The sequence below is a fragment of the Mustelus asterias genome, chromosome 11 (assembly GCF_964213995.1).
Source record: "Mustelus asterias chromosome 11, sMusAst1.hap1.1, whole genome shotgun sequence".
In the NCBI taxonomy this organism is placed as follows: Eukaryota; Metazoa; Chordata; class Chondrichthyes; order Carcharhiniformes; family Triakidae; genus Mustelus; species Mustelus asterias.
The window spans coordinates 1,347,207-1,372,259 of record NC_135811.1 but is presented as its reverse complement, the minus strand read 5'-3'; the positions used below and the strand labels follow the sequence as shown (position 1 = coordinate 1,372,259).

The window sequence follows — 25,053 nt, the reverse complement described above, 5'->3', positions numbered from 1 at the left end:
AATATTTGGGTCATTAAAGTCCCCCAGTATCCCCACTCACTCTTTCTTACACATCTCTGTGCTTTTCCTGCAAACTGGATTTTTCACATCACTGGCCTGCAGAATGCCCCCCAGTCGGGTGAAAATACTCTTTTGGATTCTAAACTCTAACCAAATGGATTCCACTCTTTCCCTCGCAAAGACATTGCAATAAGTCCTCGGAGGCAGAAGTCCCTTCACCAAAATCCCTTTATTTACAAGGCTGACAGCAGCATACAGAGAGCTTTCAGTTAGCAGTCAACACTCGGAGTGACAGAGGAACTGACACGCCTGGTTAAATACAAAGCAAGAGGCTCCCTGATTGGCTCATCAATTTGGTCCTTAATCAGGGAGTTCATATTCTAACAAGCCCACCTCAATTGTCTGATTAAAGTCATTACAGACACCATGAGCAGGGCTGGAGGGAATGAAGACTGTTCCTCGCAGCCCCAAACCATCACATCGCACCCCACCCCCACCCCCAAAGAAATTTTGGTCTCAAGCTGACCGATGTTAATCAAGGCCATCGGGGTGTCAATGGGGTGGGTTGTACTGGCCGGGCGAGAAGTGATAAAGGGGTGAGTAGCATCCTGGGAGTGAGTTCCCATGATGCACACACGGTGCCTCCTGAAGGATGAACCTACTCTTCCTTCCCACCTTTTAAGCAGCTGAGTTAAAAAAAACAGGCCGTCCGCTCATGCCCGCCAGCCCCTGCCAAGCACATTGAGATATGAAGAGTGTAATACCTGGGTCAAAAGGGAAAACGCTGGAAAATCTCTGCAGGTCTGGCAGCATCTGTCAGGAGAGAAACGAGCTGACGTTTCGAGTCCAGAATACTCTTTGTAATACTTGGGTCAGCCGGCCTGCCAACTCAATTATCTATTCATTGTTTGAGATTTCAGGTGTGTGCTGCTATCATTTTATGGGGAGCAGCTCAGGAGTGGGTGGGATGCTGGTGGGAAATTGGAGAGAAGCTGGTGGGAAGTTGGTGGGATGCTGGGTAGAAGTTGGTGGGATGCTGGTGGGAAGCTGGGGGGATGCTGGTGGGAAGCTGGGGGGAAGCTGGTGGGATCTGGTGGGATGCTGGGGGAAGCTGGTGGGATGCTGGGGGAAGCTGGGGGGGATGCTGGGTGAAAGCTGGTGGGAAGCTGGTGGGATGCTGGGGGGAAGCTGGTGGGAAGCTGGTGGGATGCTGGGGGGAAGCTGGGAGATGCTGCGGGGATGCTGGTGGGACGGCCACCTGTTATACTTTATATTCCTCCTGCCGAGAACCATCCATTGTGGGGGGTGTAAAATCCAGACCCTCTCTTTGTCCTATTGTAATGTCTTCCCAGATCAGTACTGTCACTCCATTCCCTTTGTCCCTTCTCTATTTTTTGAACACTTTGCACCCTCGTACTTCAACATCAGGTTCTCACTATTTTTAAGCCAGGTTTCTGTTTTTGCAACGACATCCTATTTCCAGACTACTCTTTCTACTTGTATCTCACCAAGCCGATTCACCGCACTTTATGTATTCGCAGGGCTGGGCAATCAGTCTGTCTCACTCTCTCTTTCTCTCTCCAGGGTTTATCCAATGATACGTTTAACCTGATCACTCTCACCAAGGTTGAGGGCCACCAGCTGGGCCCTGGATTCCTCTACCTGTCTGCCAATCAGCAGTGTTTGGCCTCAGTAGCCAAGGACGGATGCATTCAGTTAAGAGATGTGAGCAGCATGGTAAGCACCCGCTTGAGGGAACACCCTTGGAATTATAATACCTATCATTCCAGAAATAATGCAGGAACACAATGCAGCAGGAATACTGTCACAATGCCATCCTGTTTTGAAATGTATTTGTTTTAATCTACCCCTCCTCTATCCATTCCATCTCCTTCCAGCCCTCGTTGAGTTAACTCCAGTGTTGGATTGAATCTGTCTCAATGCCACACTGCAGACCCTCTGGTGTATTTAGCACAGCTTCATTCACAACACTACGGACACTGATCAATTCGGAATATTTCCAGTCAAATGTTAAACCTTTTGAGATAATGTTAATTTATTGTGGAAAGATGTAGATGGGTGATCCCAGACAACGTGTGATAACAGGTGACATTTTCGATCATGCTTGGCATGGGCAGCACGGTGGCACAGTGGTTAGCACTGCTGCCTCACAGCACCAGGGACCCGGGTTCGATTCCCGGCCTCGGGTCACTGTCTGTGTGGAGTTTGCACATTCTCCCCGTGTCTGCGTGGGTTTCCTCCGGGTGCTCCGGTTTCCTCCCACAGTCCAAAGATGTGCAGGTTAGGTGCATAGGCCATGCTAAATTGCCCCTTAGTGTCCCAGGAGGCATAGGTTAGAGAGATTAGCGGGGTAAATATGTGGGATTACAGGGATAGGGCCTGTGTGGGATTGTTGTTGGTGCAAGCTTGATGGGCCGACTGGCCTCCTTCTGCACTGCAAGGGTTTCTCTGTTTCTATATGGGAGTGGTGTCTGAGCGCTGGATGGTTATCAAATATCACACCCCTGGTTTTGTAAAAGAGGAATGAACCAAGCGATATAGGTCAGACAGTTATAATATCAATAACGGGAGAGACAAGAAACCAGGAGAAATTAATTAGCGTTTGGAAAATCATGGTCTAAATGAAAGTGAAAGTGGATATGTAAATGAACAAATGTGCTGATTAATGTGATTGAGTTCTTTCATGGATGAATGGAGGTGTTTGAAGAACAAAGAAAGAACAAAGAAAATTACAGCACAGGAACAGGCCCTTCGGCCCTCCAAGCCTGCACCGACTTAACTAAAATCCCCTACCCTTCCGGGGACCATATCCCTCTATTCCCATCCTATTCATGTATTTGTCCAGATGCCCTTAAAAGTCACTACCGTATCCGCTTCCACTCCCTCCCCCGGCAATGAGTTCCAGGCACCCACTACTCTCTTGCCTCGTACATCTCCTTTAAACCTTGCCCATCTCACCTTAAACCTGTGCCCCCTAGTAATTGGCTCTTCCACCCTGGGAAAAAGCTTCTGACTATCCACTCCGTCGATGCCCCTCATAATCTTGTAGACTTCTATCAGGTCTCCCCTCAACCTCCGTCGCTCCAGTGAGAACAAACCAAGTTTTTCCAACCTCTCCTCATAGCTAATGCCCTCCATACCAGGCAACATCCTGGTAAATCTTTTCTGTACCCTCTCCAAAGCCTCCACATCCTTCTGGCAGTGTGGCAACCAGAATTGAACACTATATTCCAAGTGCGGCCTCACTAAGGTTCTATAAAACTGCAACATGACTTGCCAATTTTTAAACTCAATGTCCTGGCCGATGAAGGCAAGCATGCCGTATGCCTTCTTGACTGCCTTCTCCACCTGCATTGCCACTTTCAGTGATCTGTGTACCTGTACACCCAGATCCCTCTGCCTATCAATACTCTTAAGGGTTCTGCCATTTACTGTATATTTCCTATCTGTATTCGATGTTCCAAAATGCATTACCTTACATTTGTCCAGATTAAACTCCATCTGCCATCTGTCCGCTCAAGTCTCCAACTGATCTATATCCTGCTGTATCCTCTGATGGTCCTCATCGCTAACCCCAAATCCACCAACCTTTGTGTCATCCGCAAACTTGCTAATCAAACCAGTTACATTTTCCTCCAAATCATTTATATATATATTACAAACAGCAAAGGTCCCAGCACTGATCCCTGAGGAACGCCACTTGTCACAGCCCTCCATTCAGAAAGTTTGATGAGGTAGTTGATTTGTATCTCGACATTCCAACTGTATTTGACAAAGTGGAATCTGATAGATTTCTTCCCCAAATTGAAAAGCACGATGTGGATGCAGAATTGGCTGAAAAAACTGAGAATAGTGGTGGTTTCTCAAAGGAGGAAGTGAAGTCCCCATGGGGTCAGCACTGCTCTTTCTGATGTATAATAATGACCCACACTGGGTAATCAGGACATCATCTCACAATAAATTCAGAAATCTAGTCACCAATCATCAGCATAGTGAGAGAGTTCAGGAGAGCGGAGCCAAACTGGTCAAATGGGCAAACACATGGAATCTGCAGTTTAGCAGAAAGAAGCATGGAGTGATGTATCTTGGTGGAACGAATGTGGAGAATCAATCGAAATGAAATAAGAGAATTTTAAAAGGAACAGCGTCCACGAGGAAGATGATGGGAGAAACTGAGAAACTGTTAAACTGTTTAGTCAGCAGCAGGAATACTGAATTCAATTTGGGGACCGCATTTAATAAAAAAGCCTTGAAGAGGGTGCAGTGAGGCTTACTAGAATGGGACTAGGGATGAGGGTGTTAGTTATGTCGAGAGACTGGGGAAGCTGAGGTTGTTCTCCTTAGAACAGAGAAAGTGAAGGGAGATTTAATGGAGAAGTTCAAGATCATGAGGGGTTTTGACAGATAATTTCAGAGAAACTATTTCCACCGGCAGGAGGGTTGGTGACCAGAGGGATACGGGCTTAAGGTCATTGGCAAAAGAGCCAGAGGTGAAGCAACAGTTGTAGACAGAACGTTGTTATGGTCTGTCCTCTGCAGCCTGACAGGATGGTGGTAGCAGCTTCATTCATAACTTTCAAAATGGAATTTGTATAAGGACGTGGAGGGCTATGGGGTAAGAGCAGGAGGATGAGAGTAATTAGATAGTTCAGCTGTCCAGCCCATGACACACACATCCCTGAGCATGGGGGTTCTGATGGTCCTGGCTAGTGGGGTACAGCAAGGATCACTGTTTAGACCCGAGCTGTTCACAATTTATATCAATGATTTGGATTGGGGATCAAATGTAACATTTCCGCGTTTGCGGATGATACAAAGTTAGGTGGGAATGTGTGTTGTGAGGAAGATGTAAAGCAGTTAAGGAGGATTTGGACAGATGCAGGTATGGGCAAGAACATCGCAGATAGAATATAATGTGGAAAAATGTGACATAATCCAATGTGGTAGAAGGAACAGATTTACAGAGTATTCCCTAAATGGTGTTATAATTCAGATCAGAAACTCCAAAGTATTCTATGAAGTCTGCCTGGATCTTAAGTTTTGCAGTTTGAATTTGGCTAGGGTGAGCATGAGATATTTCACCTCAGGTATGATTCAAATGACCCACCAGGGAGCTTTTTATCAAACAAAGTTTATTTAAGAATACAGTTAACATGTATAGAAAGAAAATTAGCAATAACTTTTACCAATTGCAAACAAGAAATAAAAAATATGATATTTGTATAAACCTTAACAGCTAAATATTGTTCCAACTAAACAAATTCCATAAACAAAACCTTTGCCACAGATTTAACACAGAAAATACGAATGCTCACGTGATGCTGGAACTTAGTCCTTTGGCTGGATACTGCAGTTCTCTTGAGACATAATCACAGACAAGCTTGAAGTCAGAACAGCTTCCCAAAACACCAGGGAGACAGAGAGAGGTTCTAGCTACTAACTAGCAAAACCACCAACAGCACATTTTCCACTCCAGGAAGACTTGCTTCCAGCTCACCAGCAGAATTCCCAATACCAGGGAGATAGAGAGAGAGAGAGAAACACTGCTTTTCAGTCTGATGTCCACTCCCTTCTAAACTAAACTGCAGCCAGTAGCCAAATTGAAAGTGAAACCTTGAATTCACTATGAAGAAAAAAAACTGTCCACCAGTCTCCCCCCTAACAATACAGGGTCACAAAACAAATCCCAGAAAGTATCTGAGACCCAGAGTAAAAACAAACAAAACCCCATTTAAACCATTGAAGTAGCAATAAAAGGACTTCTAACCAGACAGCCTGGCAACAATGAAACAATACAACTGCAGAGAACATGATCTAAAACAAACACATTTCTTAAAGGTACACTAATGTCACAACGGTAAGAAATTAGAAAGTGTGGATAGACAAAGGGACCTGGGTGTCTTCATCAATAAGTTACTGAAGGGAAGCATGAAGGTGTAACAAGCTATTAGGAAGGCTAATGGAATGTTAGCCTTTGTCGCAAGAGGGTTTGAGTACAGAAGTAGCAAAGTCTTGCTTCAATTGTATAGGAGTCTGGTTAGGCTGTACCTGGAGGACAGCGTGCAGCTTTGGTTCTCTTACCTCTGAAAGGATGGTATTGCCCCAGAGAGGGAGTGTAACAAAAGTTCACCTGACTTGTTCTGGGGATGGCAGGATTGTTTTATAAAGAGGGATTGGGCAAACTGAGCCTGTATTCTCTGGAGTTTCGAAAAATGAGAGGTGATCTCATTTATACCTACTAAATACTGACAGGAATAGACAGGGGGAGATGCGGGTAAGATGTTTCCCTTGGTTGGGAGTCTGGAACCAGGGGGCAAAATTTCAAAATAAGGGAGAAGCTGCTTGGGACTGAGATGGGGAGAAATTTTTTTACACTGAGGGTTGTGAATCTTTGGAATTCTCCTAGCCCAGAGGAAGCTCAGTCACCGAGTGTGTTTAATGTAGAGATTGATATACTTCTGATTAATGATAATGTAATGGTTATGGGGATAATGGAGGTAAAAGGCACTGCTGTGTCTGATCAGCCATGATCATATTGAACAGTGGAGTCGGCTCGATCGGCTGAATGGCCTCCTCCTGCTTTTTTAAAGTTTATTTATTATTGTCACAAGCAGGCTTACATTAACACTGCAATGAAGTTACTGTGGAAATCCCCGAGTCGCCACACTCTGGCGCCTGTTCGGGCACACTGAGGGAGAATTTAGCATGGCCAATGCACATAACCAGCTCGTCTTTCGGACTATGGGAGGAAACCGGAACACCCGGAGGAAACCCACGCAGGCACAGGGAGAATGTGCAAACTCCACACAGACAGTGACCCAAGCCAGGAATTGAATCCAGGTCCCTGGTGCTTGGAGGCAGCAGTGCTAACCACTGTGCCACCGTGTCGCTGTCCTTACATTCCTAACTTAAAAGGAACTGAAATGAAGGCTGAACCCTGGTGCTGCTGCAAATCCTCTCCCATCGCTCACTCACATAACGCAGCTTTGGGATGATGCGGGAGTCTCACGCTGGTTGATGTTTGAGTTTAAATGAATTTCTGCCTCCTTTGGCGTTTACCCAAGGACACCTCATGCCAAACTAAAGCCTGACTTTTCACTCTGCAGGCACTGCATTCTGAAACTCAGTGTCATTCATATCATTCTGGAGGAGTGAAATCAATCACCTTATCACTGGACTGTTGCACTATCCTCACCACGGGTGTCCACAATGGGACTCTAGTGTGTAGCACAGAAAGGTAAGATTCTTAGATCATAATACTTCTTCCATCATTCACTTAAACAGTGACTGCAAGGAGCAGCAGTAGTTTACACTATTGATTTATGGCAATGAATTATTTCTGATTAATAGACATGTTTAAGAGATTAAGATTCCTGATTGTGGGTAATTAATGATCTCATTGTGAAGGAGCCCCAAGGTAGCCGTGTCCTTGATGCAATTGTATTTTATATTCATAGAATTGTAGAATCTATGGCACGGAGACAGGCCCTTCGGCCCAAACTGGTCCGTGCCGACCAAAAAGCCCATCTAAGCTAACCCCATTTGCCTGCATTTGGCCCATATCCCTCTAAACCTTTCCTATCCATGTATCTGTCCAAATGCCTTTTAAATGTTGTCAATGTCCCTGCCTCAACCACTTCCTCCAGCAGCTCATTCCACACACGCACCACCCTCTGTGTAAAAAAAAAAGTTGCTCCTCAGGTTCTTGTTAATTCTTTCACCTCTTAACTTAAACCTCTGCCCTCTAGTCTTTGATTCCCCAACCCTGGGAAAAAGACTGAGTGCATTCACCCTATCCATGCCTCTCATTATCTTAAACACCTCGATAAGATCACCCCTCAGTCTCCTACACGCCGAAGGAAAAAGTCCTGGCCTGTCCAATCTCTCCCTATAACTCAGTCCCTTGAGTCCTGGCAACATCCTTGTAAATCTCTTCTGCACTCTCTCCAGTTTAATAACATCTTTCCTGCAGCAAGGCGACCAAAACTGAACACAATACTCCAGCTGTGGCCTCACCAACGTCCTGTACAACTGCTACATAACTTCCTAACTTCTATACTCAATGCCGTGACTGATGAAGGCCAGCATGCCAAAAGCCTACTTCACTGCTCTATCTACCTGTGACTCCACCTTTAGAGAACTGTGTACCTGAACTCCAAGGTCCTTCTGTTCCATGATACTCCCTAAGGTCCTACCATTCACCCTGAAAGTCCTACCTTGATTTGACTTTCCAAAATGTAACATCTCACGCTTATCTGTATTGAACTCCATTTGCCAGTTCTCAGCCCACTTCCCCAGCTGATCAAGATCCTGCTGCAATTTTTGATAACCTTCCTCACTCTCTGCAGTACCACCTATTTTAGTGTCATCTGTAAACTTACTGATCATGCCTTGTAATTCTCATCCAAATCATTGATATAGATAACAAACAGCAATGGGCCCAGCACTGACCCCTGAGACACACCACTAGTCACAGGCCTCCAGTCCGACAAGCATCCTTCCACCATTACCCCTGCTCCCTACCATCAAGCTAATTGTATATCCAATTTGCCAGCTCTCCCTGGATTCCATGTGATCTAACCTTCCAGAGCAGCCTACCATGTGAAACTTTATCAAAGGCCTTACTAAAGTCCATCTACTGCCCTGCCCTCATTAACCTTCTGGTCACTTCACCAAAGAACTCTAACAAATTTGTAAGGCATAATCTCCAATGCACAAAGCCATGCTGACTACTCCTAATGAAACCCTGTCTTTCCAAATGCCTGTATATCTTATCCCTCAGAATCCTCTCTATTCACTTGCCCACCGCAGACGTTAGCCTTACCGGTCTATAATTCCCAGGTTTTTCTCTGCAGCCCTTCTTAAATAAGGACACAGCATTTGCGACCCTCCAGTCTTCTGGTACCTCACCCGTGGCTAACGATGATGCAAATATCTCAGCCAGGGCTCCCGGAATTCCTCCCCTGTCCTCACGCAATGTTCTTGGATATACCTGGTCAGGGCCAGGAGATTTATCCACCTTTATACATTTTAATATGTCCATTACCTCCTCTACTGTAATGCAAACTGTTCCCAATATACTGTTTGAGAGCGAGTGCGTCTTAGACAATGGCTGGAATTCTCAGGCCTCCCATTCGCAGGTTTCTCGGCAGCGAGAGGCGGCACATCCTTCACCAGCGGCGAATCTTCTGGTCCTGCTACTGTCAATGGGATTTCCCGTGTAGCCACCCCACGATGCTGGGTAACCCTCTGCGAGGGTGCACTGACAGTGGCACCAGAGTATCCGCCATGAGCAAACAGACAGATCTTGCTGCATTTGGACATGGATTGCTTCAGTATCTGAGGAGTGGTGAATGGTGCTGAACATTGTGTAATCATCGGCAAACATCCCCACTTCTGATCTTATGATGGAGGGAAGGTCATTGATGAAGCAGCTGAAGATTGTTGGGTCTAGGACACTCCCCTGAGGGATTCCTGCAGAGATGTCCTGGAGCTGAGATGACTGAACCTGCACAACCACAACCATCTTCCTATGTATCGGATATGACTCCAACCAGTGGAGAGTTTGCCCCCGATACCCATTGATTCCAGTTTTGCTAGGGCTCCTTGATGCCACAGTCAGTTGAATGCGGCCTTGATGTCAAGGGCTGTCACTCTCACCTCATCCCTGGAGTTTAGCTGTTTTGTCCATGTTTGAACCAAGGCTGTAATGAGGTCAGGAGCTGAGTGACGCTGGCAAAACCCAAACTGGGCGTCACTGAGCAGGTTATTGCTGAGCAGGTGCTGCTTGATAGCGCTGTCGATCACCCCTTCCATCACTTTACTGATGATTGAGAGTAGACTGGGCGATAATTGGCTGGGTTGGATTTGTCCTGTTTCTTGTGTACAGGACATACCTGGGTAATTTTCCACATTGCCGGGTAGATGCCAAAGTCGTAGCTGTCCTGGAAGAGCTTGGCTAAGCGAGCGGCAAGTTCTGGAGTACCAGCCTTGTGTTAATATTTTGATTTGATTTATTCTTGTCACATGTATTAACATACAGTGAAAAGTATTGTTTCTTGCGCGCTATACAGGCAAAGCATACCGTTCAGAGAGAAGGAAACGAGAGAGTGCAGAATTAGTCTTACAGTCATAGCTCGGGTATAGAGAAAGATCAACTTAATGCAAGGTAGGTCCATTCAAAAGTCTGACGGCAGCAGGGAAGAAGCTGTTCTTGAGTCGATTGGTACGTGACCTCAGAATTTTATATATTTTTCCCAATGGAAGAAGGTGGAAGAGACAATGTCCGGGGTGCGTGGGGGTCCTTAATTATGCTGACTGCTTTGCTGAGGCAGCAGGAAGTGTAGACAGAGTCAATGGATGGGAGGCTGGTTTGCGTGATGGATTGGGCTACATTCACGATCTTTTGTAGTTTTTCACAGTCTTGGGCAGAGCAGGAGCCATACCAAGCTGTGATACAACCAGAAAGAATGCTTTCTATGGTGCATCTGTAAAAGTTGGTGAGAGTCGTAGCTGACATACCAAATTTCCTTAGTCTTCTGAGAAAGTAGAGACGTTGTTGGGCTTTCTTAACTATAGTGTCAGCATGGGGGGACCAGGACACGTTGTTGGTGATCTGGACACCTAAAAACTTGAAGCTCTCGACCCTTTCTACTTCATCCCCATTGATGTAGACAGGGGCATGTTCTCCTTTACGCTTCCTGAAGTCGATGACAATCTCCTTCGTTTTGTTGACATTGAGGGAGAGATTATTGTCACCGCACCAGTTCGCCAGATTCTCTATCTCATTCCTGTACTCTGTCTCATCATTGTTTGAGATCCGACCCACTACGGTGGTATCGTCAGCAAACTTGAAAATCGAATTAGAGGGGAATTTGGCCGCACAGTCATAGGTGTATAAGAAGTATAGTAGGGGGCTGAGAACACAGCCTTGTGGGGCACCGGTGTTGAGGATGATCGTGGAGGAGGTGTTGTTGCTTGTCCTTACTGATTGTGGTCTGTGGTTAAGAAATTCAGGATCCAGTCGCAAAAGGAGGGCCGAGGCCCAGGCCATGGAGTTTGAAGATGAGTTTTGTGGGAATAATGGTGTTGAAGGCTGAGCTGTCGTCGATAAAGAGGAGTCTGACATAGGTGTCCTTGTTATCTTGGTGTTCCAGGGTTGAATGCGGGGCCAGGGTGATGGCGTCTGCTGTGGACCTGTTGCGGCGGTAGACAAACTGTCCTGGAAGCAAGCAATCCGGGAGGCTGGAATTGATTCGTGCCATGACTAGCCTTTCGAAGCACTCCATAATGATGGATATCAGAGCCACCAGCCAATAGTCATTAAGGCACGCTGCTTGGCTTTTCTTTGGTACTGGGATGATGGTCATCTTCTTGAAGCAGATAGGGACCTCAGATTGTTATAAAGAGAGGTTGAAGATGTCTGCGAATACTCCCGCCAGCTGATCCGCGCAGGATCTGAGTGCTCATCCGGGTACCCCATCCAGGCCGTCGCTTTCTGTGGGTTGACCTTCGAGAAAGCTGCTCTGACATCTGCAATGGTGACCCCAGATACAGGTTCATCCAGAGCTTCCAGGGTGGAGGGTATACTCTTGCTGACCTCTTGCTCAAAATGGGCATAGAATGCATTGAGCTCATCAGGGAGGGGTGCGTTGGAGCCAGAGATTTTACATGCCTTCATCTTGTAGCCTGTTATGTCTTGCAAGTCTTGGCATAGTCGGCGGGGGTCGGTGTGGCTAGCCTGGGATTCTAGTTTGGTCCATTACTGTCTTTTGGCATCTTTGATGGATCTCCATATGTCATATCTGAATTTCTTGTATATGTCAGGGTCGCCTGAGCAAAGAACAAAGAACAATACAGCACAGGAACAGGCCCTTCGGCCCTCCAAGCCCGCGCCGCTCCCTGGTCCAAACTAGACCATTCTTTTGTGTCCCTCCATTCCCACTCCGTTCATGTGGCTATCTAGGTAAGTCTTAAACGTTCCCAGTGTGTCCGCCTCCACCACCTTGCCCGGCAGCACATTCCAGGCCCCCACCACCCTCTGTGTAAAATATGTCCGTCTGATATAAGAACATAAGAACATAAGAAATAGGAGCAGGAGTAGGCCATCTAGCCCCTCGAGCCTGCCCCGCCATTCAATAAGATCATGGCTGATCTGACGTGGATCAGTACCACTTACCCGCCTGATCCCCATAACCCTTAATTCCCTTACCGCTCAGGAATCCATCCATCCGCGCTTTAAACATATTCAGCGAGGTAGCCTCCACCACCTCAGTGGGCAGAGAATTCCAGAGATTCACCACCCTCTGGGAGAAGAAGTTCCTCCTCAACTCTGTCTTAAACCGACCCCCCTTTATTTTGAGGCTGTGTCCTCTAGTTTTAACTTCCTTACTAAGTGGAAAGAATCTCTCCGCCTCCACCCTATCCAGCCCCCGCATTATCTTATAAGTCTCCATAAGATCCCCCCTCATCCTTCTAAACTCCAACGAGTACAAACCCAATCTCCTCAGCCTCTCCTCATAATCCAAACCCCTCATCTCCGGTATCAACCTGGTGAACCTTCTCTGCACTCCCTCCAATGCCAATATATCCTTCCTCATATAAGGGGACCAATACTGCACACAGTATTCCAGCTGCGGCCTCACCAATGCCCTGTACAGGTGCATCAAGACATCCCTGCTTTTATATTCTATCCCCCTCGCAATATAGGCCAACATCCCATTTGCCTTCTTGATCACCTGTTGTACCTGCAGACTGGGCTTTTGCGTCTCATGCACAAGGACCCCCAGGTCCCTTTGCACGGTAGCATGTTTTAATTTGTTTCCATTGAGATAGTAATCCCATTTGTTATTATTTCCTCCAAAGTGCATAACCTCGCATTTCTCAACGTTATACTCCATTTGCCATATCCTCGCCCACTCACTCAGCCTGTCCAAATCTCTCTGCAGATCTTCTCCGTCCTCCACACGATTCACTTTTCCACTTATCTTTGTGTCGTCTGCAAACTTCGTTACCCTACACTCCGTCCCCTCCTCCAGATCATCTATATAAATGGTAAACAGTTGCGGCCCGAGTACCGATCCCTGCGGCACGCCACTAGTTACCATATCCGTGTTAAACCTCCCCCCCCCCTCACCTTGAACCTATGACCCCTCGTGAATGTCACCACCCATCTGGGAAAAAGGTTCCCACCGTTCACCCTATTCATAATTCACCCTATTTCATAATTTTATACACCTCTATTAGGTCACCCCTCATCCTCTGTCTTTCCAGGGAGAACAACCCCAGTTTACCCAATCTCTCCTCATAACTAAGCCCTTCCATACCAGGCAACATCCTGGTAAACCTCCTCTGCACTCTCTCTAAAGCCTCCATGTCCTTCTGGTAGTGTGGCGACCAGAACTGGGCGCAGTATTCCAAATGCAGCCGAACCAACGTTCTATACAACCGCAACATCAGACCCCAACTTTTATACTCTATGCCCCGTCCTATAAAGGCAAGCATGCCATATGCCTTATTCACTACCTTCTCCACCTGTGACATCACCTTCAAGGATCTGTGGACTTGCACACCCAGGTCCCTCTGCGTATCTACACCCTTTATGGTTCTGCCATTTATCGTATAGCTCCCCCCTACGTTAGTTCTACCAAAATGCATCACTTCGCATTTATCTGGAACACCTGACTTGAACGCCTCAGACCGGGACTTCAACAAGCAGTGGATATCCCTGTTCATCCATGGTTTCCGGTTGGGGAACATGCGGATTTGCTTCTTTGGCACACAGTCTTCTATGCACTTACCAATGAAGTCAGTTACTGTAGTGACGTACTCGTTCAGGCTGGACGCAGAGTTTTTAAATACTGACCAGTCCACTGACTCCAAGCAGCCCCGTAGGAGATTATCCGATTCCTCAGACCAACATTGCACGACTTTCTTTGACGAATTCTCCCGCTTCAGTTTTTGCCTGTAAGCCGGGAGCAGGAGCACAGCCTTGTGGTCTGATTTGCCAAAGTGTGGGCGGGCGATAGAGAGGGAGGCATGTTTGATATTTGTGTAGCAGTGATCTAAGATGTTTGGGCCTCTGGTGGAACAGGAGACGTGTTGGTGGTAACTTGGTCGACGCTCTTGAGCTTGTTGTATGCAATGTTGTTGTCTGATGGATTCTCACTTAATTTATCACTGCCAGCCTCACCATCAGCCCATCCTCAGGGGCAGCTGAAACACTCGCTCCTCAGGGTCCATGAGGACACTCAGTTTAGAGATGCCAGTTTAGGCATTTCTCCATCAGCCTGGTATCTCTCCCTCTGGTTATGTGCCAGTTTGTTCATCATAGAGACAGGTGGAGAGAGTGTAAGCAGGACACCTGCTAGGCCAGATGGTCAGGATGTCTGACATGTGTGGATGGTGAGTGGGGCGATGGACAGGATGAGGATGTGTCCTGCAGGTGAGATGAAGGTGTGTGTGGGAGTATGAGCGGAGGTGTCCCTTGTGCTGGCAGTGATTGCGATCCCTGTGGGTGTGTAATCGGCATGTGAATGTTGAGAGTGATGAGAGTGTTGAGAGTGATGAGATGAGTGACTTACCCTGGCAGACAGAGGTCATTCATCCTCTCCTGGCACTGGATGCCCACCTTATTCTGCAGGGTGTTGGCACTCATGACAGCTGCCATCGCCTCCCAGGCTGGGTTAGTGATCTTCCTGCTGGGTTTTCCTCCAGAGCACGGGTAGATGATATCACAGTGGGCCTCCAGGGCATTGAACAATCTCTCCAGGGAAGCATTGATGACCTTTGGGGCAGATTTCCTGGTAGCCGTGACCTGTGAAGTATTATTGCTGTGAGCTGGGCACCTTTAAATGTGGCACCCGGATTATTAAAGCACTGAGATGATGGCGGGGTGGGCGAATCAGAGACTGCCCACCAGCGATGCTGCGTGGAACCCGTGCACTAAGTGCTGCCCCACAAGGTGTGAAAAGTTAGCTTTTAGTTCGCTGATATCGAAGAACATCCCAGCCCATGTTCTACCAAATTATTGGAGTTCTTTGAGGAAGTAACCTGCGCTGTGGATAAAGGGGAACCAGTGGATGTACGTTACTCAGATTTGCAAAAGACATTCGATAAGCTGCTACATCAAAGGTTATTGCAGAAAATAAAATCTCATTTGATGGGGTAACAAATTGGCACGGATAGAACTGGGGATGGCTAACAGCAAACAGAGAGTAGGCAGAAATGGATCTTTTTCTTTTGGCAAGATGTTACGAGTAGTGTGCTAGAGGGATCAGTGCTGGAACCTCAACTGTTTACAATTTATGTAAAAGACTTGGATGAAGGGACTGAAGGTATGGTTGCCGACTTTGCTGATGACACAAAGATAGGTCGGAAAGTAACTTGTGAAGCAGACATAAGGAGGCAACAAAAAGATACAGAAAGGTTCAGTGAGTGAGCAAATATCTGGCAAATGGAGTCTAAAGTAAATGTGAAATTGTCCATTTTGGCAGAAAGAATAAAAAAGTTAATTATCTAAATGGTGACAACTTGCGAGGGATGCAGAGGGATCTGGGTGGCCCAGTGCATGAATCACAAAAGGCTGGTGTACCGGGTGCAGCAAGTAACTGGGAAAACTAGTAAAATGTTATCATTTATTATGAGGGGAATTGAATACAAAGGTAGTGAGGTTATGTTTCAGTTGCATGCAGCATTGTGAGTACACCTGGAGTATTGTGTACAGACTTGATTTTCTTATTCCAGGAGCAGTAAACGTGTTGGAAGCGGGTCAGAGAGGATTTACCAGACCAGGAATGGGCCGGTTGTCCTATGAGGAAAGGTTGGAGAGGTTAGGCTTGTATCGCTGGAGTTTGGAAGAGTACGAGACGAGTTGATTAAAATGTTTAAGATCCTGAGGGGTATTGACAGGGTGGATGCAGGGAGGATGTTGCCTCTTGTGGGAGAATCTAGAATAAGGGGTCACCATTTAAAAAGGAGATGAAGTGAACAGCCAGAGGTCGTGGTACATATTGGTACTAACGACATAGGCAGGAAGAGTGATGAGGTCCTGCAGCAGCAGGTTAGGGAGTTTGGTAGAAAGCTAAAAAGCAGGACTTCTAGGGTTATAATCTCAGGATTACGCCCAGTGCCACGTGCGAGTGAGGCTAGGAGTAGGAAGATAGTGCAGCTCAACACGTGGCTAAACAGCTGGTGTAGGAGGGAGGGTTTCAGATATCTGGACCCTTGGGGTCTCTTCCGGGGCAGATGGGACCTGTACAAGAAGGACGGGTTGCATCTAAACTGGAAGGGCACAAATATTCTGGCCGGGAGGTTTGCTCGTGTCACACGGGAGGATTTAAACTAGTTTGGCAGGGGGGTGGGAACCAAAGCAAAGGTGAATAAACTGAAGGGGAACGAAAGAAGAGGGCCAGTAAGACCCAGAGAAAGAGCAGGCAGGGTGGGATTGCTAATCACAGAGGGTCTGGTGGACTGAAATGCATCTGTTTCAATGCGAGAAGTGTAACAGGTAAGGCAGATGAACTTAGAGCTTGGATTAGTACCAGGAACTACGATGCTGTTGCCATTACAGAGACTTGGTTAAGGGAAGGACGGGATTGGCAGCTTAACATTCCAGGATACAGATGTTTCAGGCGGGATAGAGGGGGATGTAAAAGGGGTAGGGGAGTTGCACTACTGGTTAAGGAGAATATCACAGCTGTACTCCGGGAGGACACCTCGGAGGGTTCATACAGTGAGGCAATATGGGTGGAGCTCAGAATAGGAAGGGTGTAGTCACAATGTTGAGGGTTTACTATAGGCCACCCAACTGCCAGCGGGAGATTGAGGAACAAATATGTAGGCAGATTTTGGCAAGGTGTAAAAGTAACAGGGTTGTTGTGGTGGGAGATTTTAACTTCCCCTATATTGACTGGGACTCACTTAGTGCTAGGGGGCGTAGATGGGACTGAGTTTGTAAGGAGCATCCAGGAGGGCTTCCTGAAACAGTATGTAGATAGTCCAACTAGGGAAGGGGCCATTCTGGACCTGGTATTAGGGAATGAGCCCGGCCAGGTGGTCGATGTTTCAGAAGGGGAGCAGTTCGGGAACAGTGACCAGAATTCAGTAAGCTTTAAGGTACTGATGGATAAAGATAAGTGTAGTCCTCAAGTTAAGGTGCTAAATTGGGAGAAGGCTTATTCCAGCAATATTAGGCAGGAACTGAAGAATGTAGATTGGGGGCAGATGTTTGAGGGCAAATCAACATCTGGCATGTGGGAGGCTTTCAAGTGTAAGTTGATAGGGAGTCAGGACCGGCACATTCCTGTAAGGATGAAGGATAAGTATGGCAAGTTTTGGGAACCTTGGATAACGAGAGATATTGTGAGCCGAGTCAAAGAGAAAAAAGAAGCATTTGTCAAAGCTAAGAGGCTGGGAACACACGAAGCAAGTGTGGAATACAAGGAAAGTAGAAAGAAACTTAAGCAAGGAGTTAGAAGAGCTGAAAGGTGTCATGAAAAAGCATTGGCCAGCAGGATTAAGGAAAATCCTAAGGCGTTTTACACATATATAAAGAGCAAGAGGGTAGCCAGGGAGAGGGTTGGCCCACTCAAGGACAAGGGAAGGAATCTATGTGTGGAGCCAGAGGAAATGGGCGAGGTATTAAATGAGTACTCCTGAATTCCTACACGAGAGAGTTTTAGCCTGTTTATTCTTGCCAGATCACTATAATCTCTCAGATCTGACATGATGTGGAGATGCCAGTGTTGGACTGGCATCTCCACAGTAAGAAGTCCCACAACACCAGGTTAAAGTCCAGCAGGTTTATTTGGTAGCACGAGCTATTGGAGCGCTGCCCCTTCATCAGGTGAATGAAGAAGGAGCGAGACTCCGAAAGCTCGTGCTACCAAATAAACCTGTTGGACTTTAACGTGGTGGAGTCAGTTCTGACACCCCTTTCTCCCTCTTGTGCTGAAATAATGATAAGTTTTATTTGTTTAGGGTGGATACAGGAGGTGTGGAACAGACCAAGGCAGTGCTGGATTACAATCGTTCAATGATCTCAATGCTTGATCAAAGCTGCAATGCAGAGGACAAAGTCCTGACCATGTTGGATCAACAAAAGGTTACTTACAGCTCAAAGGATAAGTTGGTGAGGAATGGTCTGGAGTTTTATTGTAAATATGATCGCTACCGAACCATCAATTTGCATAGACACCGAAATCTGCATATTCGGATCTGACAGAACCAATTTATAACAAAAACAATAATGTGCATTTATATAGCATCTTTAACGTAGTAAAAAGTCCCAAGGTGCTTCCCTGGAACATAAATCAGACCAAATTAACCATTGAGCCACATGAGGAGATATTCAGACAGGTGATCACCAACAGGTGTAGCGACTAAAGTCAACAATTTATATGTGACCAGTACTGGTGGAGCCAGGGATCTTAGAGGATAGTAGGTTAGGGACATTATAGAGACAGGAAGGAACAAGACCACTGAGGTATTTGGAGGAGAATAGTCTTGTCAAACAGCATAAGGTGTGTTACATCTTTTTTCAAGCTCACAGGAATCGAATATCCAAATTAAAAGCAGAAAATGGCCAACAGCTCTGATGGTAAAAACTGCCAAAAGTTTGGTTGGGGACAGCAATTTCTGATGAAGGATCCGCACCTAAATCATGACCCTGGGGTAATACTGGTCCTTCCCACTGTGTGAACTGACAGCTTTATGCTCCACATTCGATTTCCGTTCATTAAGTTGCGTTTGTTATGATGGGGTGAGAATGGGTGAATTGGCCCCCCTATATTAACAGCAAAGGTTTCAAAGTCTTTTTTCACAAGGATGTGCCTTTTCCGAAACCAAATACTTTTTTACTATTTAAATACTGAGCCATAAGGAGCCAATCAAAAATGTTTTTTTGAGCCAAAGAAAGAGCAAATTTATTTATCACTAAATCAGAGAAAAATAATGAAACCTGGGATTTCTCATCCACGGGTATTAGAAATAAAGTAGTGTCCAGTAAAAAAAATAAGGTTCAGTCTCCTTCGATTGCCCTTGAGATGTAGATTTGTAAACTTTGCAGCCAGTTTGGACTGGCTAATTTCAAGGATGTGGTCAGATATAGACGATGTTGCAATTAGGATGAGACATTGGTTCACCGATAGATTTCTATTGAAACTGCCTTCCAAACTGGTTAATACACTTGTTCCAAAAGAGAGAGAGACAAGCTGCCAGCCTATTTTCTCTGCTGAAAGCTCGCTTGCAATCTATCTGCAGCAGCTGCAGCTTGGCGTGAAAATACTTCACCCATTGTGAATTAGCAAGGGATTTTGGGTTAGTCTATCTGTGGTAGTTAGTGTTTTAATATTCAGCACTTTGAAAGTTAAAACACCATATTTTCAAAGTAAAGGGACAATGATGGAGTGTGGAATGGGTTCCTGAGTCACAATACGCCCCTTTCCTGCTACTGGTCTTGCCCAGTTATTCACCCTGACTGTCTGCTTCCCAAATGCTGATCGACCTGCTGTCTATCTGACACTTTCTGATTCTGGTTTATTTCACTCCACTGAAACCACTTTTGCTGCAACTCCACTCAGCAGACTTTCTGTGTCTGACCCAGAAGAGCCCTCCACACTGTCAGATATCTGTCCTCAGCTGGATGTTAGAGATCCCATGGCATTCTTTAGAGAGGAGAAAATGGTACATTGTCCAACAATTTGGCAATTAACATGACCAAATAAAAAATAGATTAATTGTTAATCTTTCCCTGTGTCCTCCTGTCCTTCCATTCTCCCTCCTTCCCGGGCAAATCGTTTGTCATATATAACAAGTTACAATGAAAATCAGCAAATCAGTGGCTAGAAAGCTCTTTGAATGTCCTTACAGAAGGAAAAGGGAACAGCCTACACTATATAACAGCCTTCGGTCAACATGGAAGTTTTTAAAATTTATTTTTTCTTGGGATGAGAACATCATTGGCAATGGCAGCACTTCTTAACCTTCCTGCATGGGTTTTTGGATAAAAATTAATGATAGTTTCCCGGTTATCTTACTGAGACCAGCTTTCCATTTGGAGTTGTATTGATTGAATTTAACTTCCAGCAGCTGCCGTTTGGGGATTTGAATCCTTGTTTCCTGTGGATCAGTCAGGGCCTTTGGTCCATGAATCTGGTGTCCTTACCACTGGACCACATTTACAGCCACTGACGTTCTTTAAGATGTTGTTTGTGCCATAAGATAGGAAATATGGCAGCTGTTTGCACAAAGCAAGCTTCCACAATAGCAACAAGATCACTGATTGGCTAATCTGTTTCTTTCTCCCTCTGATGTTGGTTTAGAACATGAGAAGCAGTATTGATATAAATACATGTTTGATCTGAGTCTGATTTTTTTTACTGGGAACAGCTTCTTCACCTTTTCCCTGTGATTGGATCTTTAGGACCGTATATCAGATGTTTCCTTCCCCACACCAGGAACACTCTCTGTTGTCTCTGCCAGCTTCCATAGCACCCAAAGCTTTGGCAGCTCCATCTACAGCTCGCAAAAGATCGATCACAGCGGATCCCCAGAATCAACATGGCTGGAAACAAAGATGGCAGAAGTAAGTCTTTGACCTTGGGGTTAAACTGAAGTCATGTCAGATGGATGAGGAGATACGATAGGACTTCTTCATCGACCTTTAGGAAAGGTGTGGAACATTCTGTAGAAAGGAAATGTGACAGCTATCTGCACCAGCTGGTGTGTGTGACTGGATGTACACCAGGCTAGTCAAGTGGCGCTGTACCCGGAGGAGTGTGTCTGTGTGCAGATAATGCAGAAGGGCAGGGCTAACCACTGCTAGGTGACGCTAACTATGATTGAACTGGCCGCTGCCTTCAGGTTGACATTACAAGCGTGATCTGCCTCTTTGGCCGCAGGGTGGATATAATGAGGATGCAGCATACAGGGGTGAGTGAAATAACCTTCAGAGATGGAGCAGGAAGATCCCAAGTTAAAATCCCACTCATTGCCTGGGGCTGTTATTGGAAGGGCAATAGCAGGGTTCCGACCCTACCTTGATCCTGTTAACCATTCAGGGAACACGCCTGTGTGGACTTGGCCTCCAGGCTCCTAAATGCTCGAATTATCCATCAACACTCTCTGTTTGGATCCTCAAGTTCAAAATTTGTGACTTGAGGGTTTTTCTACCAACAGAATTGCACCTCCAGTACAGAAAGGACAAAAGTAGGAAAGGAAAGAAGGAAAGGACAATATAAAGCTAATGGTGTTCATTTTTTAATGAATACTTTGGGGGTGGGCATTGCTGGAAAGGTTGCATTATTTATCCAAGCTAGTTAGACTGAATTTTGTACAACACAATGACCTGGCTATCTCAGATAGCGCAGACCGAGTAAAGGGGTGCGTGTGTGTGCGTGTGTGCATGTAAGAACATAAGAAATAGGAGCAGGAGTAGGCCATCTAGCCCCTCGAGTCTGCCCCGCCATTCAATAAGATCATGGCTGATCTGAAGTGGATCAGTTCCACTTACCCGCCTGATCCCTATAACCCCTAATTCCCTTACCGATCAGGAATCCATCTATCCGTGATTTAAACATATTCAACGAGGTAGCCTCCACCACTTCAGTGGGCAGAGAATTCCAGAGATTCACCACCCTCTGAGAGAAGAGGTTCCTCCTCAACTCTGTCCTAAACTGACCCCCCTTTATTTTGAGGCTGTGCCCTCTAGTTCTAGTTTCCTTTCTAAATGGAAAGAATCTCTCCATCTCTACCCTATCCAGCCCCTTCATTATCTTATAGGTCTCTATAAGATCCCCCCTCAGCCTTCTAAATTCCAACGAATACAAACCCAATCTGCTCAGTCTCTCCTCATAATCAACACCCCTCATCTCTGGTATCAACCTGGTGAACCTTCTCTGCGCTCCCTCCAAGGCCAATATATCCTTCCGCAAATAAGGGGACCAATACTGCACACAGTATTCCAGCTGCGGCCTCACCAATGCCCTGTACAGATGCAGCAAGACATCTCTGCTTTTATATTCTATCAGTAAGAAGTTTAACAACACCAGGTTAAAGTCCAACAGGTTTATTTGGTAGCAAAAGCCACACAAGCTTTCGGAGCTCTAAGCCCCTTCTTCAGGTGAGTGGGAATTCTGTTCACAAACAGAGCTTATAAAGACACAGACTCAATTTACATGAATAATGGTTGGAATGCGAATACTTACAACTAATCAAGTCTTTAAGAAACGAAACAATGTGAGTGGAGAGAGCATCAAGACAGGCTAAAAAGATGTGTATTGTCTCCAGACAAGATAGCCAGTGAAACTCTGCAGGTCCACGCAACTGTGGGAGTTACAAATAGTGTGACATGAACCCAATATCCCGGTTGAGGCCGTCCTCGTGTGTGCGGAACTTGGCTATCAGTTTCTGCTCAGCGACTCTGCGCTGTCGTGTGTCGCAAAGGCCGCCTTGGAGAACGCTTACCCGAATATCAGAGGCCGAATGCCCGTGACCGCTGAAGTGCTCCCCAACAGGAAGAGAACAGTCTTGCCTGGTGATTGTCGAGCGGTGTTCATTCATCCGTTGTCTCAGCGTCTGCATAGTTTCCCCAATGTACCATGCCTCGGGACATCCTTTCTTGCAGCGTATCAGGTAGACAACGTTGGCCGAATTGCAAGAGTATGTACCGTGTACCTGGTGGATGGTGTTCTCACGTGAGATGATGGCATCTGTGTCAATGATCCGGCACGTCTTGCAGAGGTTGCTGTGGCAGGGTTGTGTGGTGCTCTGCTCAGCGCAGAGTCGCTGAGCAGAAACTGATAGCCAAGTTCCGCACACACGAGGACGGCCTCAACCGGGATATTGGGTTCATGTCACACTATTTGTAACTCCCACAGTTGCGTGGACCTGCAGAGTTTCACTGGCTGTCTTGGCTGGAGACAATACACATCTTTTTAGCCTGTCTTGATGCTCTCTCCACTCACATTGTTTCGTTTCTTAAAGACTTGATTAGTTGTAAGTATTCGCATTCCAACCATTATTCATGTAAATTGAGTCTGTGTCTTTATAAGCTCTGTTTGTGAACAGAATTCCCACTCACCTGAAGAAGGGGCTTAGAGCTCCGAAAGCTTGTGTGGCTTTTGCTACCAAATAAACCTGTTGGACTTTAACCTGGTGTTGTTAAACTTCTTACTGTGTTTACCCCAGTCCAACGCCGGCATCTCCACATCATTTATATTCTATCCCCCTTGCGATATAGGCCAACATCCCATTTGCCTTCTTGATCACCTGTTGCACCTGCAGACTGGGTTTTTGCGTCTCATGCACAAGGACCCCCAGGTCCCTCTGCACAGCAGCATGTTGTAATTTCTTTCCATTTAGATAATAATCCAATTTGCTATTATTTCTTCCAAAGTGAATAACCTCGCATTTGTTAATGTTATACTCCATCTGCCAGATCCTCGCCCACTCACTCAGCCTGTCCAAATCTCTCTGCAGACCTTCTACACCCTCCACACGATTCACTTTTCCACTTATCTTTGTGTTGTCTGCAAACTTTGTTACCCTACACTCAGTCCCCTCCTCCAGATCGTCCATATAAATGGCAAATAGTTGAGGCCCCAGTACCGATCCCTGCAGCACGCCATTAGTTACCATCTGCCAACCAGAAAAGCACCCATTTATTCCAACTCTCTGCTTCCTGTTGGATAGCCAATCCCCAATCCACGCTAACACCCTACCCCCAACTCCGTGAGACCCAATCTTCTTCAGCAACCTTTTGTGATGTGCATGTGTGTGCATATGTGTGCGTGTGTGCATATGTGTGTGTGTGTGTGTGTGTGCATATGTGTGTGTGCGTGTGTAGCTTTGTTTTGTATTGTAACGTTTCTTGGTGTCCTTATTGACTGGTTTGCATATCCTTCCTAATATTGTAACAAATTGAAAATATGCCTCACTAATATTGGTGTTTCTATGTTTCCTGTCTGGGTTTTGGGACACCCTCACATCTAACATCAGTGCGATTTTTACCCTGCTGGAGACAGGCCTTCCACCCCTCAGCTGGGAGCAAGTACTGCCTTGATGAGCAAATTTGATTGGCCAGTAGCGTTTTGTCCCTGCAGTGATCAGGGTTGGGAAAGCAAACAGCACCCAGAGCCCAAAACTGGAATCCAAGGTCACCGGGTGGGGAGGGCAGCTGAGATCACAGGGTGGGCAGAGCATGGGTGGGGATGTTACACAAAAACATAGAAAACAGAAGCAGGTGTAGGCCATTCGGCCCTTCGAGCCTGCTCCACCATTCATCTTGGTCATGGCTGATCATCAAATTCAATATCCTGATTCCCTTTCCTCTCATATCCCTTGATCCCTTTAGCCCCAAGAGCTATATGTAATTGTTTCTTGAAATCAGACAACGTTTTGGCCTCAGCTACTTTCTGTGGGAGTGAATTCCACACATTCACCACCTTCTGGGTGAAGAAATTTCTCCTCACCTCAGTTCTAAAAGGTTTACCCCTTATCCTCAAACTATGACCCCCTAGTTCTGGACTCCCCCACCATTGGGAACATTCTTTCTGAATCTTCCCTGTCTAACCCTGTTAGAATTTTATAAGTTTCTATGCGATCCCCTCTCACTCTTCTGAACTCCAGTGAATATAATCCTAACCGACTTAGTCTCTCCTCATATGACAGACCTGCCATCCCAGGAATCAGCCTGGTAAACCTTCGCTATACTCCCTCTATAGCAAGGACATCCTTCCTCAGATAAGGACACCAAAACTGCACACAATACTCCAGGTGTGGCCTCACCAACGCCCTGTACAATTGCAGCAAAACATCCCTATCCCTATACTCAAATCCGCTCGCTGTGACGGCAAAACACACCATTTGCCTTCTTTACTGCCTGCTGTATCTGCGCGCTTACTTTCAGCAACTGATGCACGAGGACTCCAAGGTCTCGCTGATTAGCCACCTCTCTCAATTTATTCAAGCCATTCAAGTAATAATCTGCTTTCCTATTATTGCTACCAAAGTGGATAACCTCACATTTATCCA

At 46.1% G+C, this 25,053-nt stretch overlaps 1 protein-coding gene across 1 annotated transcript in view; it reads left to right on the top strand.

Moving 5' to 3' along the window:
- The window catches only part of cfap43 (cilia and flagella associated protein 43), a 146,393-nt gene that overhangs the window by 57,677 nt on the left and 63,663 nt on the right, over positions 1-25,053 (top strand). Inside the window, exons 15-18 of the mRNA XM_078224318.1 lie at positions 1,585-1,737; positions 7,128-7,258; positions 18,001-18,151; positions 20,444-20,605. Of these exons, the coding sequence (XP_078080444.1) occupies positions 1,585-1,737; positions 7,128-7,258; positions 18,001-18,151; positions 20,444-20,605 (597 nt within the window). The remainder of the gene's footprint in view (positions 1-1,584; positions 1,738-7,127; positions 7,259-18,000; positions 18,152-20,443; positions 20,606-25,053) is intronic.